The sequence below is a fragment of the Theropithecus gelada genome, chromosome 12 (assembly GCF_003255815.1).
Source record: "Theropithecus gelada isolate Dixy chromosome 12, Tgel_1.0, whole genome shotgun sequence".
Classification (NCBI taxonomy): Eukaryota; Metazoa; Chordata; class Mammalia; order Primates; family Cercopithecidae; genus Theropithecus; species Theropithecus gelada.
In genome coordinates this window covers 116,884,948-116,901,841 of record NC_037680.1, presented here as the reverse complement: position 1 = coordinate 116,901,841, position 16,894 = coordinate 116,884,948, and the positions used below count along the sequence as shown (strand labels likewise).

At 62.4% G+C, this 16,894-nt stretch overlaps 1 protein-coding gene across 1 annotated transcript in view; it reads right to left on the bottom strand.

The window, feature by feature from the left end:
• The window catches only part of GPC1 (glypican 1), a 31,844-nt gene extending 22,197 nt beyond the window's left edge, over nt 1–9,647 (bottom strand). Inside the window, exon 1 of the mRNA XM_025404948.1 lies at nt 9,160–9,647. Coding sequence (XP_025260733.1) covers nt 9,160–9,325 — 166 coding nt within the window. The 5' untranslated portion in view covers nt 9,326–9,647. The remainder of the gene's footprint in view (nt 1–9,159) is intronic.
• Between the last annotated feature and the right edge of the window lie 7,247 nt (nt 9,648–16,894).

The window sequence follows — 16,894 nt, the reverse complement described above, 5'->3', positions numbered from 1 at the left end:
GCTCCATCTCACAGGATTACTGGGCTCCCTGGCCCCACCCACTAAAGACCAGCGCACCCCCACTCCTAAATCACTGGGATGTCACAAGTGCCCAGGGCAACTGCTCCTGGTTGGAAGCCACCATATCCCAGGGGACCTTCCCAGGCATGTGTCTGACCTGCAGCCACCCCTCACCCCAAATTGCCCGCAGGCTGAGGCTACGCACACAGAACAGGGAGGCACCTGTTCTAACACCTAACATCCCGGGTGTGAGGCCACAGAAGGGAGACTGAAGATGCCAAGGGGTGTCCTGTGTGCAGCTCCCCCAGGCTCAAGGACAATGGGGCTGGATTACACAAAGACTTGTCCTTTTAAAATACCTCCTTGGGTCCAGTGTGTCCCAAGCTCCATGACAACTGGAGATGCATGGAAACGCCTGAGCCAACTCTGGTGGCAGGTGGCATCAGCTTTGTCCCCAGGGCCTGGCAGATGGTCACAGGTGGGTGGGATGCGCTCCCTGCAGTCTCCAGAGCCAAGGATGGGTCTCCTGGCCCGGGTTCTTGAGGAGACACTTGGATGTCACAAATGGGTTACCACAGGGACAGGATCAGAACAGCCACAGGGAGCCCCAGTCACCAAGGATGCGCCAGACACAGGGGTGGCCTGCAGGGTCCACAGGGGGCCCTGGCACTTAGGCTGCACCAGATGCAGGGACAGGCTGAGACCATCACCCATGGGCCACAGCTCTGTGACGCACTGGACAGCTGTCCTCGGTGTTTGGGGAAATCGTCTGAAGGTGTGCACAGGCCACAGACTTCCCTACAGGTCCCACTGCTGATGGTGCACCCAGGAAACACCCCTGCCAGGGAGGCTCAGGGTCCTGTCGCTGCTGTGTGGGCCTGTCCAAGGCTTGGCTGTTCCCAGGAGGGAGACGCGCTGTTCTGGGCCTCAGAGCATCAGGGTCACTGCAGCCAGATCCATCACCCCAGGATGGACCAGCGGGCAAGGACAGGGCTCAGGACCAGCGGGCGAGGGCAGGGCTCAGGACCAGCGGGCAAGGACAGGGCTCAGGACCAGCGGGTGAGGACAGGGCTCAGGACCAGTGGGCAAGGACAGGGCTCAGGATGGACAGTGCCGCAGGGTCCTGGGTGGCTGGATTTAGGAGTCCCCGGAAGCCCCAGCCAAGTTTCTCAGTAGAACCCGAACTTCTGTGGGGCAGGAGCAGAAGCCTAGCAACGTTGTGCTTCCTGGCCCGCCCAGCTCACCCTTGTCCCTCAGGAGCCAGGACAGCAGGCGGGCATGTGGTGCCCCCTGCGGGGCCGGCTCTGACCTCAGGAGACCTGCCGGGCATGGTGACTGGGCTGGGCTGAGGCTAGCCGGGCCCTCCTGCGGTGTGTGTCCTCACACGGCCCCAACACGGGGCTGCAAAGAAGCCAAGCCATGTTCACAGTCTCCCCTCTCATGTGCTCCCAGTGCCCCTCAGGCCTCTGGGTGCCTGCACCTGCAGGGTGGTCTGTGGCCTTGGCCCAGCTCCCCATCCTCTGACCCAGCCTCACCCCTGCTAGCCAGGCCCAGAGCAGGAGTGAGTCACTCGGCAAGCAAGTGTGGGGCCTGGCCCGGGGCGGCGAGGCCTCTCAGCTCTGAGCCCTGGGGACCCTTCTCTGGGACTCAGCTTTCCAAACTGCAAACGAAGTGATGCTCAGCCCACCCAGTAGACAGCCCCTGGTGCTGCCAACTCTGGGAACTCCTGGGGCGCCTCAAAGGTGGGAGCGGACCAGGGGAGGGAGGGCCTGGGGAAGGAGGGACCCCAGGGTCCTCCTCACTGCCCTGCTCCAGCCCCAGTCCCCTCCTCTCACTGTCCACCAGCTGCGTCCCATCAAAGACCCCTGAGAGCCCACCGGGCAGCCTCGTTCACAGCTGCCACTGGGCCTCACCTCCCACTGCCCCATGCTGGGCTCAGGGTTTGTGCTGCCGAGTCCCCTGGCCTCAGGGATGATCTACAGTGGCTCTGTGGCTGGCCCTCCTCCCCCCCAGAGCCCTGGGAGGTCTCCTCCTCCTGAAGGAGCAGGTTGGGGGGAGCCCCTGGGGGCTGCCCTGTCACCCTGCCAAGCCTCCAGGACCCAAGGGGCACTTAGCACAAGAGAGCAGTGGGCCTCGTCGGCCAGCCACCACCTCAGGAGACAGCAGCGGTGCAGCCTCCTGGTACCCGGGCCTCCCTCACCTCTGCATCTCCAAACCCTCGCTGGCGCCCTCACCCTGCAGTCCCACTGCCTCCCCGTCCAAAGTCCACCTGAAGGGCTCTGCCCCTGACAAGTGGGACCCTGGGGCCTGTCCAAGGCACACTCACACCACTGAGCCACGACTCCCCAACCCAACCTGGAGAAGGTTTTCAGGCCAGCCTGGCCACTGCCCCCCACCCAGGTCCTGTGACGGCACAGGCGGCGGCATCCTCAGCCATTGCCGTGCCACTAGACTTGGAACATCACCTGAGTGGCCTGGCCCTGCCACCCGGACCTGAGGGAGAAGCGGAGGCCCACGGCAGGAGGGGCTGGCCAAGGAGCTAGGAGCCGCACAGGGTCTGAAGCTGAGGCCTCCCGGGCTTGTGGGGACCAAGCTGTGCTCTGAGAGCGCCTCAGGTGGGCGGGGGTAAGCAGCAGGCGGGGGCATGGCGACTCCCTCACACTGTCACCAGGGCCTCAGGCACATCTGTGCTGAGCTCTAAGCCCATTACAGAGACACAGCCCCGTGCTCAGGAGGCCACAATCACGAAACACCCAGAGCCTCGGGGTCTTTGCTGCCTGACGGGAAGATGTAGGTGTGCTGGGCTGGGCTAGCTCCCCACTACAGGCTAAACTGTGCCCCCAAAAACCCACATAGCCCAGGCCTAACCCCGATTCCTCAGGATGTGACTTTGGGTGTGGAGTCTGGTTAAGAAGAGATGGTACCGGTGGGCCCTGACCCAATTAGAGCCGTGTTCTTGTGAAGAGGGGGAATTCGGAGACAGAAGCGCACACGAGGAGAGTGGCCTGTGAAGAACAAGGTGGGATTTACCAGCCAAGGAACACCCGGAAGCTGGCAGCGGCTGAACAGACTCTTCCCCACGCCTCAGAAGGGGCCAGCCTGGTGGACGGACACCTTGATCTCAGGCTTCCAGCCTCTAGAACCACAGATGACACGTCTGCAGCTATAGCTGCTCAGCCCGTGGCACTGTTCTGGCGTGTTCTGGAAACACCTGTGCTCCTAACCCCAGCACCCATCCCTGCCTGGCACTGGGAGGGACTCGGGGCCTTCGCCACCCTGTGTGGAGTTCAGGCCTGCCCAGACGGTGGCCCCAGCAACAGGCAGTGTACATGTTGGGGGATGCCCAGGAAGTCAAGCTGTGGCGAAAGGCCGGAGGAGCAGCTGTGGGTGGGCACGGGGAGGACGCCGTGGAGGGAGGGGATAGGTGTGCCAGGAAGGTGGGTCAGCAGGAGCTGGTGGGAGATGGAGCTGAGGCCACAGGCAGAGGAGGGGATGGTGTGAGGCTGGCCTGGCCCTCTCAGGGGCTCCTAAACCCACCCCGGATTCCAGACTGCTACTGAGCCTGGGGCAGTGGGGTGTGCCCCTCACACCTGCACTTCCCTGCCACCCACAGAGGGCCAAGAGCAGCCAAGGAGGCTGCAGCTCTGGGCCCTGCTCCCCAGCATTGCCCTCATCTGACTGCTGCGTGCTCCCGCCTGGGTGTGGGGCCTGGAAGTGGAGGGAGAACCACCCGTTTCCCTGGCCCACGCCTCAACACCCTGCACTGCACCCCCCACCCCATCAGGAGACTTCAAGCGGCTCAGGGCACCTGCCCAGGCCTGTTCCCAGACAAAGAAAAGCCGCCACAGGCACGGCAGCGAGGAGCCCAGGCTCCAGGTAGGCGGCTTCTGTCTGGAGCCCCCACGTAAGGTGGGCAAGATCCCGGGCCCCACAGGGCTGTGCTGGCGACCGGCAAGATCCAGGTTGGCTCAGGGCTCTGGGCACGTCGACACTGGACAGGGCCAGGGTTGGACAGAGGCCCCGCATATAGCAGTGCCCACACCCAGCCTCCACCAGGGATCCAGTCTTGATCTGAAATAACCGAGTCAGGCCCTGGGAGAACAGTCTGGCTTAAGAAAAGGTGTCCAGCCTCTCACCGGCCCAGGCATGGCACATGTGGGGCCCCAGGCCAGACCTGACCCGTGTGGCTTCGAGTGAGCCCCTCCTGTGGCTCATCTCCTGTCTAGTGCCAGCCCACAGCTGACACCTGGGCCACGCACGTGGATGCCATAGAACAGACATGGGCATGTTCAGATACCCACTAAGCTCTCCTCTGGGATCGGATGCCCAGTCCTGCGGTTCGGCCACCAGGTAGGTATGCCCCCCGTCCTGCTGCAGGGAGGCGTCCTCAGCACCTGGGAAGGCGTGTCAGCCATGGGCTCGCAATTTCCCTAGTGATCGCTGGTGTGAAGGTACAAGCCCCAACAGACCAGCCTGCCTTGTCTCCCTGGCTTGGCACCTGTGGGCACCTGAATAGGATGCCTGTCCACTAATCCTGGGGCACTTGGCCCAGTGTGGATGGCTGGTCTGCCCTGTTGGGGACATGCAGGGCTTTGCAGCACCCGCCAGGAACAGCCCTCCTAGCAGGCTGGAGCGGCAGCCCTCCCCTGACAGGCAGTGGAGCCAGGCCAGAGGGTGAGGCCCAGTTGTGTGGAAGGCCGACTCTCCGGGCAGCAAGGCCAGGAGGAGCTGGGCAAGACTGCAGGCAGGGAGGCCTGGAGGAGTCCTGGTTAAACGTTCCAAATGTGCCTAAGAGATGGAGCCCAGGCCCAGGAGACCTGGCTGGGGAACGCACGAGCCTTCCAGAAAGTGCAGAGCCTGGGACAGGCAGCCTGGCCTGGCTTTACTGGACAGTGGTCAATGCTATAGCCAGATCTGGCCCTAAGAGGAAGGCTTCGCCAGGCCTCGGTTTACTCATTTGCAAAACGGGTCTACAAAGACCCCTTCCGTCTGATGTGTTAACCAGACAGTAATGGGAAACGCTTCACAAGCCGGGTTCACGAGTGCTCTTGGGGTACCGGATGCCATTAACTGAGATGGGTGTGTGTGGGCTTTTGCAGGTGGTGTCCGGGGAGAGGGGAGGACACGGCCCGAGGCTGCCCACGAGGTGCATAGCATCCCGGCACCTTCTCCCTCCTGGCCACCTTCGTGGGAGGTCATGATTATTCCCTTTTTCTCCTGTGAAGAGGCCCAGGGAGGCTGTGGATGGGATGGGGGTGGGAGCATCTGTGCCTGAGGAGCGCGGTGGCCTGCCTGGCCTAGGAGGCTTGGCGGTCCAGCAGGGACCCAGGTCACTGCATCACGCAGGTGGCCCTGTCGGATCAGGGCTCCACTGAGATCGGCTCAGTCCTTATGCTGGGGATGATGAAATCCCAGCTCCTCTCATGGAAGGAAGAGCGGTGGCACAGCAAAGGCTGAGGACCACCTGGGAACCACACTGAGCCACCTGTACAGGACAGGGCACAGGGAACCATCTGGTCTGGGGAGGGGCTGTACGCCAGGCAGCCTCCGAGAGGCCCGCTGAGCAGGACTGAGAGGCAGATGCTGGTGGGCTCTCCTGGGCCCGGCCAGGAACACTCTTTCAGGCATGTGGGAAGGAGAGATCCAGGCCCTCTGAGGATGGTCCCCCAGAGTCTGTGTGCCAACCACCCAGGCGGTCAAAAGTGGCACAGAGAAGATTCCTTCACAGGGGCCCAACGAGTGGGTGCTTGGTACAGGCTCCAGGGCACGCTGGTACCCACTCTGGCTGGTAGGCGGGTTGCCACCCCAGGGCACAGGGGCAGCCGGGCAGTTCCTGTGATACAGACAGTCCCATACCCCGCTCTGACTTCCACCCCCAAAACTGGACCTTAGGGCCCCTCCTCCTCTGCCTCAGGCTGGGAGACCCTGAGAACAGGGGTGTCTGCTCTAAGGAGACCCTCCTCTACCCTCCACGTGTCGCTCCCCACCCAGCACAGCCAGATGTAAAGCCAGGAAGGCCTGGGGGTGTCCTCTGAGAAGCGACCCTGGGCCGGGAGTCAGTCAGGTTCTGTGGCTACAACAGGGAAACAGACAGAGGTGGTCCCAGCAACCAGGGAGCTCAGGTGCCAAGGTGGGGCACTGGGACCCCAGCAAAGGAGCAAACAGACACACAACACATCACATCAGACGTCAGGGGACCAGGAAGGTGCTCCGGGAACACCTATGCTCCGACACAACCTTGCAGGAAAAAGCAGGAGGCCTGCTGGCACGTGGGCAGTGATTCAGCATGAGGGCTCCTGGCAGTGCAGGGGTGCCCAGGGTGCCACTCGGCTCCGCCCTTGCCTTCTGTGCCGTGCCCTGGCATAAAGGGAGGGTGACTGGGTGCTCCGCCACAGTGCCATGGTCCAGCTGGTGGCACCCAGGCCTGCTTCCTTGCCCATAAGATGGGATGACTACTGCTGTCACTGCAGCCTGGCCCGGCTGTCCAGAAGACAAAAGGCGACTCAAAAGGGAGCCCAACATGTCCTGACGCTGCCCTCTTTCATGAACAAAGTCTCCTGTCGCCCACTGCCATTTCTGGTCCCTGGGGCAGAGGCTGGGAAGGCCAGCCACACACCCAGGGCCACCTGCTCTCCTTCCCACGAGGACGTATCAGATCTCTACCCCACCTGCTCTGGGCCAGCGAGGTGTCCAACCCCAGGGGGCTCCCATCCCCTCTGCGGAGGTCCCCCTGGAGAAGTCTGGATGCAGGACAGACAGGACTGAGGATGGTGCCCACTAGGCCACACAGGGTCCTGGGCTCCTGGGAGGATATGCCGCCCAGGGGCCACCAGAGGGCGCCCGTCCCGCGGAGCCCAGGCCCAGCCAACAAAGCAGGAGGGGACACTGGATTTGGCTACCCCAGGACTGCTGCGGCCCGAGGGGGTCACCCTGTTCCCATCAGCCCACGTGGCTCCCACACTGTCTTCTGTACCCTGGGCCCCGAAGTTTACTCCCCACTTCTGCAGCCATAGGGGGTCCAGGGAGAGAGGCTCCCGTCGGAGGAGCACCGGCTAGAGAGGCAGTAACCCTGCCCAGTTGCAGTCCCGGCCTTGCAGGCCTGGAGGAGGCCGGGCGGCAGGCACCGGCCCATGGCTGGCATCGTGGTTAGACAGCTGCAGGGCGTTCATACTCCCCACGTGGGGTGGACAGCATCCCCTGCCCCATCAGACACAGAGAAACCAACACAATCTGCCTGTCCTGGGTCTCTAACCCACTGCATTCCCCAACCCAAGGGCAGCAAGACCCACGCTCTCTGGCCCAGCCCCAGGTAAACTTCTCCATCTTGTCCTGCCCTCTCTTCTCACCCTTGGGAGACGGCCAAACTCTGCCACTCTGTCTCTCTAACTGGGAACAGTGACCTGTGAGTGCCAACAGGGTTAGGTTGGCTCCTAAGGGTGCAAATGCCCAGAGGACATGAAGGTACTAAAAAGGGCTGGGGGCTAATGGCTTCCAATGGAGCAGCATTCAAGACTCTGGGCCGGGTGGGGCAGCCATTCAGCCACTCTACTACCCTGGTGCCTGGGGAGGGATTCACCAGGAAGGTCAGGGATGCCTCTCTGGGTGTGAGTAGAGGGGCAGAGAACGAACCCAACCGTGCCCAGGGCCTTGTGCTGCCTGGCATCCAGGTGTGCCCCCTACCTGGGATAGACAGAGCCCAGTGGGGTGCGGGAGGCAGCCTGGAAATGACAGGGCTGCCTCTGCAGAGGCACAGGAAGGTCTGTCCCAGGGACTTTGGACGGGTCCTTGCAAGACCCTCAGGCTGGTGGGGAGGGCATCGGGAGATACGCCAAGAGACTGTGGGTTCTGTTCCTCCTGGGGGGAGCGGTCAGGGGGTCCTTAAAGAACCTCAGGCTGGGGGCACTGGGAGATCCACCAAGGGCAAGGGGCTGTCTGTGGGTTCTGTTCCTCCTGGAAGGGCAGGGATCCAGAGCCCGGCTGCCTCCTCCCACCGCTTCCCACCCCGCCCCCCGCAGCGAGGCATGGTCACAGACCCCCCCTCACCCAGACGCACGGATCCTTCTTGCTCAGAATCCCCAGGACCGTGGGCATTCCTGCGCTGAGTCCCCATCTGAGTGGCCCTCCACCCGCACTCCTACTCCCCTGGTTTCAGAGGAGCCCCCCAGAGCAGAAACCTGGTCTGCTCTATTCTTGCCCGCTGAGTCCCTGGCACGGGGTACAGACCGAGGGTGGTCCCCACACGTGGGAAGGTGAAGCTTGGGTTCCAACAGGTCTTTAGAATACGGAGCCCACCGCTCCACCCATCCGTACACTTCTGTCCCCAAAGCTCCTTCGGGACCACAGGGAGGGAAGAAGCAGAGCCGAAGGCGGCTGCAGGGCTTAGGGGGCGCCAAGAGGGCCGCTGTTCTTACAAAGAGATGACACGGCCCCTGGGCGGGATCCAACGCGCCGACCACCTGCAGCTGGACTCACGGCGCGAGGCCGCCCAAGTGCCAGGCGGGGGCCGGCGCGCACAAGTTCTCCGACAGGAATCTCTGCGAGGCGGCGGCGTTCCACCCGCGGAGAAGCGCCCAGCTCCCTCCCCGCCCCTCCGCACTATCCCCCGAGGGGTCCGCTTATAAAATCCACCTAGGCTGCCTTTGCTGGAGACCCTACGAGAATCCCCGGGCAGGACCCAAGACGCCTCCCAGAGAGGTCTGTACAGAGATGAGGGGGTCTGCGGCCACCGTCAGCGGCGCCCCGACAGCCCGGCCACGCCGAGCCCCGCAGCGCCCCGACAGCCAGCCCCGGGACTGGGACTCCCGGCCTGCAGGCGCGCTGGGCCGAGCGGCGGGCAGAAGACGCCCAGCTCCAGCCGTGGCCCGGGAGGAGCGCCCCGAGCCCGCAGCCCAGCGAGATCAGCTCCGGCGTGCAGGGGGGTCGGGGAGGGGTGGAGGATGACCGAGCGGACCGGAGGAAACCCTGGCGAGGGAGTACGGCGCGGGGCTTGGAGGCGAGGGTTGCAGAGGAGCCGCAGCGCAGGGGGCCACTCGGGGCCCGGGCGGCTGGGCGCAGGCGGCAGGATCCCGCGCCGGGGACGAGTAGCCGCGTCGGGAAGACCAGGGTCTGGAGCCCAAAGCCCGGCCAGGCCGGGGTCTCCGGCGCCGCGCCCTCACTCACCCGAGATCTCCGCCTGGGGCACGTCGCTCAGGCTGAAGCCCTTGGCTCCGTAGATCTGGCGGACCTCGCTGCAGCTCCGGCTCTTACTGGCCGGGTCCCCGCGGGCGCAGGCGACCAGCGCTGCGGCCGCGCACAGCAGCCACCAGCCTCGGGCCCGGAGCTCCATGGCGGGGCCGGCGGCGCCCCCGGCCACCCGCCCGCGCCTCTCTCGGATCCTGGCCGGGTCCTGCGCAGCTCCCGCCCGCGAAGGGCAGAGCCAAGGTCCCGGCGCGCGCGGCTCGCGGTCCAGAGGCGGCGGCGGCCGAGGAGGCGGAGACAACAAAAGCCGGCGGCGGCGGCGGCGCGGGGCGCGCGGGGTGCGAGGTCCGAACGCTCGCTCGGGCAGCCCAGAGCGCAGCGGGCGAGCGCAGTCCCGGCTCGGCGCCTCCCCCGCCGCCGGCCCGGCCCCTCGGCGGCCACGGGAGAGGAGAGGGGCGGGGCAGGGCGGGAGCGCAGGGGTGGGGGAGGGACTGGGAGCACCGGGCGGGGCGGGGCGCGGCGCGGGGGCGCCGGCCGGGGCGCACTGGGCGCTCCTCTGGCTTTCGGGGACCCAGAGGGCCCGCCCGGCCGCGCGACTCTGTCGATCCCCGGCGGGAGGCGGCGGAGCCGGGGAGCGCGGGGCCGCGGCCGGGGTCCCTGAGGGCGGCCCCCCACGCCCAGCGCCCAGGGCGGTGGCACCACCTGTGGGGGCGGGGACGGGGGCGGAGGGTGCGCGAGGCAGGGCTTCCCCCGCCGGACGTGACATCACGCCTCCCGCGCCCCAATCAGGGGCTTCCCCGCCCCCAGCCGAAATCGGCATCCCGCTCCCCGCTCCCCGCTCCCTCCCGCGCGCTCCGGCTTCCTGCACCCTGGCAGCGCGCCCCGCGAACGGTCTCCCGGCGCCTCCGTCCCCTCCGCCCGCCGGCCGCGCCTCGGGCCGCCGCCCCTCACCCCGCCTGCACCCCGCAGCGGTCCCCTCCCCGCCCGCTTCCAGCCATCTCGCGCTGGGCTCCGGCTCACACCTGGGGCTTTTGTGGTGTGGGTGCTGCACGCAGGAAACTGGCCAAGAAACTCGACCTCACCTCTCCCAGTCCCAGGGAGCGGCAACAGATGGCTTGATTGTTGGACCTTGGAGGGTGACCCTCCACGTTCTTTGGATGCTGGAGAAACCAAAGTGATGGGGCAGGGCCGGTCTACTGGTTTTGGGCTGCTGGGTGGGGCCCGGTGACCTCTGGAGAAGGGATAGGGTCGGAACCCGGCGACAAGTTAGGTCACTGAGGGAGGAGAGTGGAGTGACCCAGAGCAGCTGCCTCTTTCAAGAAGGCGGGAGGGCTGCCTGCACCTTGTATGGTAGGAGGGCGCGTGGCTTTAGCTGCACATGGGGAGCTGGCCTAGATGGGGTCTGTGGGGAGGGGGCGAGGACTGCGGTGTTGGTGTCTGGAGAACTTTGCTCCTTCCTTGGCTCCCAGGTCCCCCACCCCGGCCCCCTGTTCTCCCCATGGTAAGGCCTGGCAGTGAAGCCAGATGCCTGACCCGCAGAATCGGGGGCAGATTTAGAGGTCGGCAGCCTTGGCAGAGTACCTCAAGATGACCCTCATGTACAGCAAGGGTGTCCTGATTTCAGGGCCTGTGGCATCACCTGGAAGCTGCAGCAGGGCCCATGGTGGGGGTGGTGCCAACATTCCCCGCCCCCCGTGCCGGGGGCTCTCAGCCACTGCGTAGGGCTGGAGCAGGACGGTGGCTCCCCTCCCCCTGGGTGCTTGGGGTTTCCTGCCCTGCCCCCCAGAGAAGGTTGCTCCTTCACCCAGAGACACTGAGTCATTGCTGGAGAGGGAGGCTTTGGGGACCCAATCCAAGTGTACATTTCCCTGCCTTCCCCCACATACCCTCTGCTACGTCACATTTTGTGACTCACAGACCCCTGTGCAGTGCATGCTCCGGGCTTGCTCCTTCTGGTCGGCCTGGAGTGGCTGCCTGCACACCTTATCCAGTACGGTCAGGAGCCCGGGCCCGTGATCCCGCTCTCTCTGTGTGGTCTCACACACTGCCGGATCGGGCAGGGCTGCCTGAGCCTAGGAACCTGGACTTGGGGTTAACCCGGCCTGAGGCTCGATAGTTACCCCATCGCTGTTTATGCCTCCTCAATCTCACCAGACTGGGTTATTCCTCCAGGCAGGTCCTTCCTCCAGCCCAGTTCTGGGCCTCTGGAGAGCAGTGTGGACAGCAGGGCTCAGAAAGTGATGCTCGCAGCCCTGGCCTGGCCCTGGTGACACCTGGGTGGCTTCATCTCCTAAGGAAGTCCTTGCCACCATCGCAGGTCCTGGAATCATTCCCATTCCACAGACCAGGAGACCTGTAGCCAGGACCTTCCCTGTAGGAGGCACATGCCACCCGGGGGATTGGAAGCAAAGGGCGGGGTTGCACTTGGGAGGAGCCACAGGATCCTGAGCAGCTGCAGCTGCCCCTGGTTCCCTCCTGGCAATGCTGCACACGCCTGCCGTCACCAGGGCAGCAGCCGCCAGGCTGCCCGTGCTGGTCGGGTGCAGGGTCCAGACTGGGACTCTGGGAGGGTGGGCAAGACTGATCAGTCCCCTCTTCCACCCCGTCCCTGGGGCCGCTCCACACAGGACACATGGGTGGGTTTGAGGACATAGTTGATGCCTCGAATCCCAGCCACCACAGTAGCCCATGTGGCTCTGACCGAGACCACCCCCTCCTGCTTTGGTGTCTTTGCCTGTCTGGACAGTGGGGGCACACGTGTGCAACACAAAGAAGGAATGAATGAGCAAGTGAGGAAACAACCAAGAGGAAAAGTTTGTTTCTGAGAGCGGGCGTGTGGCGCAGCCTGGACCTCCTCTTCCACCGATGCAGAGTTAGGGCAGAGGAGGGACACTTAGCATTGTCTGATGGGCTGAGGCGGGCAGCGCCTGTCGGGCCACAGCGTGGGGCCTCCCTTCCATGCCCCCATCTTCCGTGGAGGACCCCAGGTCCTGGAGGATGTGTACTGCTCTCTTAGGACCCACTCCTGCCTCTGCCTAGGGAGGGTGGGGGTCTGCGGGATGCTGAGCCTGGTCTCTGCTCAGAAGACACAGGGAGCGCCGGGGGGTCTGCAGCTCCCAGCCGTTCGGATGGCGGGTCTGCTCAGAAATTATTCTACTTTTGCTCTATGGAACCCCTGTGAGTGTGTGCGCCCTTGCCCGCTGCCACGGATGGACTGCTCTCCTTTTCTGTTTGGTTTCAGAGATTGTTTTTCGGAGACTCCGAAAGTAAGTTTCCAAACAGACTGAGCGATTGTCCTCGCTGCTATCCACGGGTGCCTTCTTGTGAATGTCATTGTCCGTAACGTCCTTACCGACGAGGGCCCTGTCCTGGTGGCTGTGGGAGGTGGGAGTGCGAGCGTGTGCGTGCAGACAGCAGGGGTTCAAGGGCATGGACTAGGGCTGGCTAGGCTGTGGCATCTGATGTGTTAGAGAACCCAGGAGGTGTTTTGGTGCCCTGGGGCGTAGTGGAGGACGTAGGGTCCCCACACCCCTGTGGGGGTCTGGGGACCCCTTGGGCAGCAGCCTGAAGAAGGAAGTGGATACCCCAGTGTGTGACTGATGGAGAGAACATGATCCCCAGGAGCGGCTGGCAGCCCTGGGCAGACCAGGGTGGGCAGGACATACTGCCTGCAGAGCTGGAGATGCTTCTGCAAATGGTAATCAGGGTGCCTGCTGGAAAGAAGCGGGGCTCTGGGCAGCTCTGCAGTGGTTAGCAATGGGGAGGGGATCTGCCTCAGGGCCTGCTCTGGCCCATGAACTCCACCTCCAGCTCACCCTGTGCTTCCTGCCCCGCCTTTTGGTGGTGACACTTGGGGAACATTCATCTGATCTCATTCTGGTGCTGGCTCAGGGAGCCACTGTCATCTTATGGAGGAGCTCGGCCCCAGACGACCCTGCGGGACTGTACTCGTGTGGGGTCTGTGAGGTGGGGTGCTCATCCCTGCTCTGCCTGGACACTCCGTGGGACCCTGGAAGGTCCTTCCAGCCCTGAGCCAGGACGCCAGTCTAGAGGAGTTCGGCTTTGAGTCTGAACCCTAGGGCTGCCTTGGCTCCCCCAACTTGGGGGCTGCCACTGGGCAGTGAGGGTGGGTGGACAAGGCCCCCAGCTGGGCAGAGTTTGTGGGACTGAGAAAACCTGGCACCATTATTCTCAGAGGAGGTTGCACCTGCACCTCCCTCCACCTCTCCCCAAGCCCCTGCCATGGGGTAGTCAACTTCAAAGCAAAGCTCTTCGGAGCCTGCTCTGCTCTGCTGGGTGCCTTTGGTCAGCAGAAGTCTGGGCTCGTCTCCTTATCCAGGTCAGAGGAGGGCAAGCCTTTCCAGTGAGGCCAGGTCACCCGTGTGGTAGTTTGGGTCAGAGGAGTGCACCTGTGGCCCTTCCAAGAGCTGACACCTGTCTCTCTGGTCTGAGGACCCCAGCGGCAGGAGATGACCCCAAACACTCCACTCTGGGCTGAGCTGGGCTTGGCCTTCCCTGTGGTGGTTTTCCTGCCCGTTCCCACCCTGACTCTTGGCCTGGTCTCCCTGAGGAGAGAGGGAGCAGATGGGGGCACCCCGGCACTGTCTGCTATGTTAGGACAAAGCACCCCACACACCTGGAGCTCAGAGACCCACGTGGACGCCTCGGTGTCCCCAGCACCAGCAGCTCGTGGCTTTCCTGCCAGGTCCTGTCTGCTTCATGTGTGGCTCCTGCCCTTCCCTCCGCCTCTCCCCTGCTGGACCATTGCTGGCTTTTGACCTGTTCCTCCTGCGGTCCATACTACCCGGCTGATCATTCGAAAACCAGCATCAATCCAAAGCCTGCAAGGACCCTGAGGATCAGAGTGCGGCTGCCGTCAGCCACGGTGCAGGAGCCCCTGAGCCTCCCCCTCCTCTCAAGGGGTCCAGGAAGCTGAACTCTCTTCCCCTCCCCATTCAGATTTCAGGTTCACCTCAAACCTTCCTCTACGCTTAGGGAAGGCCTAAAGTTGCCTCCAGCTCCAGAAGTCTGGAGTCAAAGGGTTTCGTGTCCCTGTAGATGAGGCTCCTAAGGCCTGAGGGGGTCAGACTGTGGCCCTGCCCTGCCTCCCGCTGCCCTTCTGCAGGCCTGTCTGAAGAGCTTGCATGGTCCCCAAAGCAAAGAGCCGTTTCCAGGGTGAGGCCAATTGGACGCATCCCCTGAGCTGCTCTGCAGGTAAGGATTTGCCTCTGGACCATGCTGGCCTGAAAGGGTGGCACTGTCCACGCCATGCTCCCAACTTTCCCTGCTCCTGGTGAGGGTGTCCTGAGATGCTCAAGGCCCCTCGAGGGGAGTTGTCCAGTTGGTGGCAGGAACATGGCCGGGGCACCCTCTTCAGCCAACCTTCTCTCTGGAAGACCAGAGAACAAGACAGCAGGCATCTGTTCTCCTGGGCAGGAGCCCCCAGCCTGCATGTGGGGAGATGGCTGTGGCCTCCATGGCCCTGGCTGGCAGGCCATGGCTGGGGGGATGGGGGCCTGCACACCTGGCTGGGGAGGACCCAGGCCTGTACTGTGTCAGGGCCCAGAGCAGCCAGAGTGCTCACAGTGGCCTGCCCTGTGTGCCACTGGCCTGCGCTGGGTGGGAGGGAATCCAGGGGCTCAGTGGAAGAGCCTTCCAAGGGGGAGGCCTTGCCAGGGCCCACGGAGCAGGGTCTTGCAACCTTGGCAGGTGAGGCTGAGTCACAGGTGAGAGAGGCACCTGCGTGGTGGAGCTGAGGGAGGACTGCTGGTCTTCTGTGGGAATCCTGTTTTCCTGAGGAGGCCAAACTGCGGCATCCGAGTTTCTGTTTCTCTGTGCAGTAGTAATGCCCCGCTGGGTGGCAGGGGACAGGTGCCCTGAGCATTGGACGGCTGAAGGGCGATGGAGCCCCTGATGCCTGTGGGAGGGAAGGGGTGGTGCAAGGCCTCTTCCAGGGATGGGGACAGGCTGCCTGGTCCCTGGGGAGGGGGATGGGTGAAGGGTTGGTTTTATTTGCCCTGCAGCCACAGGCACAACCAGAGGTGAAGGCAGCTGCAGGGTCCTCTTGGACACAGTGGGAGTGTCCGGGGAGGGAAGGAGGAGCAAGCAGGGCTGGAACAAAACACAGCCAAGGACTTGGGAGGAGGAGAGGCTGGAGCGATAGACATGGCTGAGGACCGGGGAGGAGGAGAGGCCGTGACCACAGCCCGCAGCCATGGCCTGGCCCGTGGACCACACCTACAGCCAAGCTCAGCCACATCGGGTCAGCTCTGGGTGGCCCACCCTTGCTGGGGAGTGGGCAGGCACTAGTGGTGTTGTAGCCCCTCCCCAAAGGTGGTGTTTACTAGCCCACCTGGCCTTGGGTCCCCACCTTCGACGGAAGTCTGGCAAAGGCATCCTGAGAGGGTGACACAGGGAAGCCCTGCCCTTCCAGAGGGCCTCAGGCCAAAGTGCTCCCCCGACCTGGGGCTGCAGCCCAGGGAGGGTGGCCAAGGGAGGCTTAGACACCTGGCCTCTGGGCCTCATTTTAGGGAGGTGAGGTGACTCTTGGGCAGGTGCAGGGCTTCCTGAGTAAGTGTCACATGAGCAGAGTGATTGCAGCCTGCAAGGGCAGGGCTGTCAGCCAGATGAGGACAGCAGATTTGGGTCAGGGCCAGGCACAGCCACAAGGCCTCTGCCCCATGGACATCCTGGTCCTTTCCTGGCCTCTGAGTCCCTTCACTCCATCTGTCATTGCTGGCGCTGACCAGCTGAGCCACCCCCTTAGGTCACTCAGTCTTCTTCTGCCTTCATTTTCTCGGAGGAAAAATGGGCATGAAACAAGGATATTACCTCAATAGCCACATAGTCTTAAAAAAAAACAGAGTTGGAGGACTCAATTTCCCAGTTTCAAAACTTAACTACAGTACAAAGCTACAGTAATCAAAACAGTTTGATATTGGCATGAAGGCAGATGTGGACAAATGGAATATAAGAGTTCAGACACAAACCCACACACCTGCCGTCAAGTTTTTGGGACAAGGATGCCAAGATTATTTGATGAGACAAAGAGTAGTCTCTTCAACAAGTGGTACAGGGAAAACTGAAGCTAGACCCTGCCTCACACCATACACAACAGTGAACCCAAAAGGGACCAAAACCCCCAGTGAGCAAAAACTCTTAGAAGAAAATACTGGGGAAATCTCATGACATTGGATTTGGCAAAAGATTCTTGGATATGAAACAAAAAACACAGGCAATAAAAGAAAAAATAGGAGAATTGGACTTTATGAAAATTTGTTAGTACTCTTTGTGTTTCAAAGGGTGCTATCAAAACGGTGAAAAGACAAACCACAGAATGGGAGGATTTTTTGCAAATCATGTATCTCATGAATGTCTAGTTTCCAGAAGATATAAAAAACTCTTCAACACAGCAAAAAGTCAGTTTTAAAAATAGCAAATAATTTGAATAGACACCTTTCCAAAGATGATATGCAAATGGCTAATAATCTCATGAAAAGATGCTGAATATCATTAGTCATCAGGGACATGTAAATCAGAGTAACAAGACATCACACCACACTCAAGAGATAGCTAGCATCAAAAAAGTCGGAAAATAAGTGTTGGCGAGGATGTGGGAAAATGACAAATCTTGTATATTGCTGGTGGAAACGTGAAATGGCTTAGCCACTGTAAAAACAGTTTGGTGGTTCCTCAAAAAGTAAAACAGAATTAACAT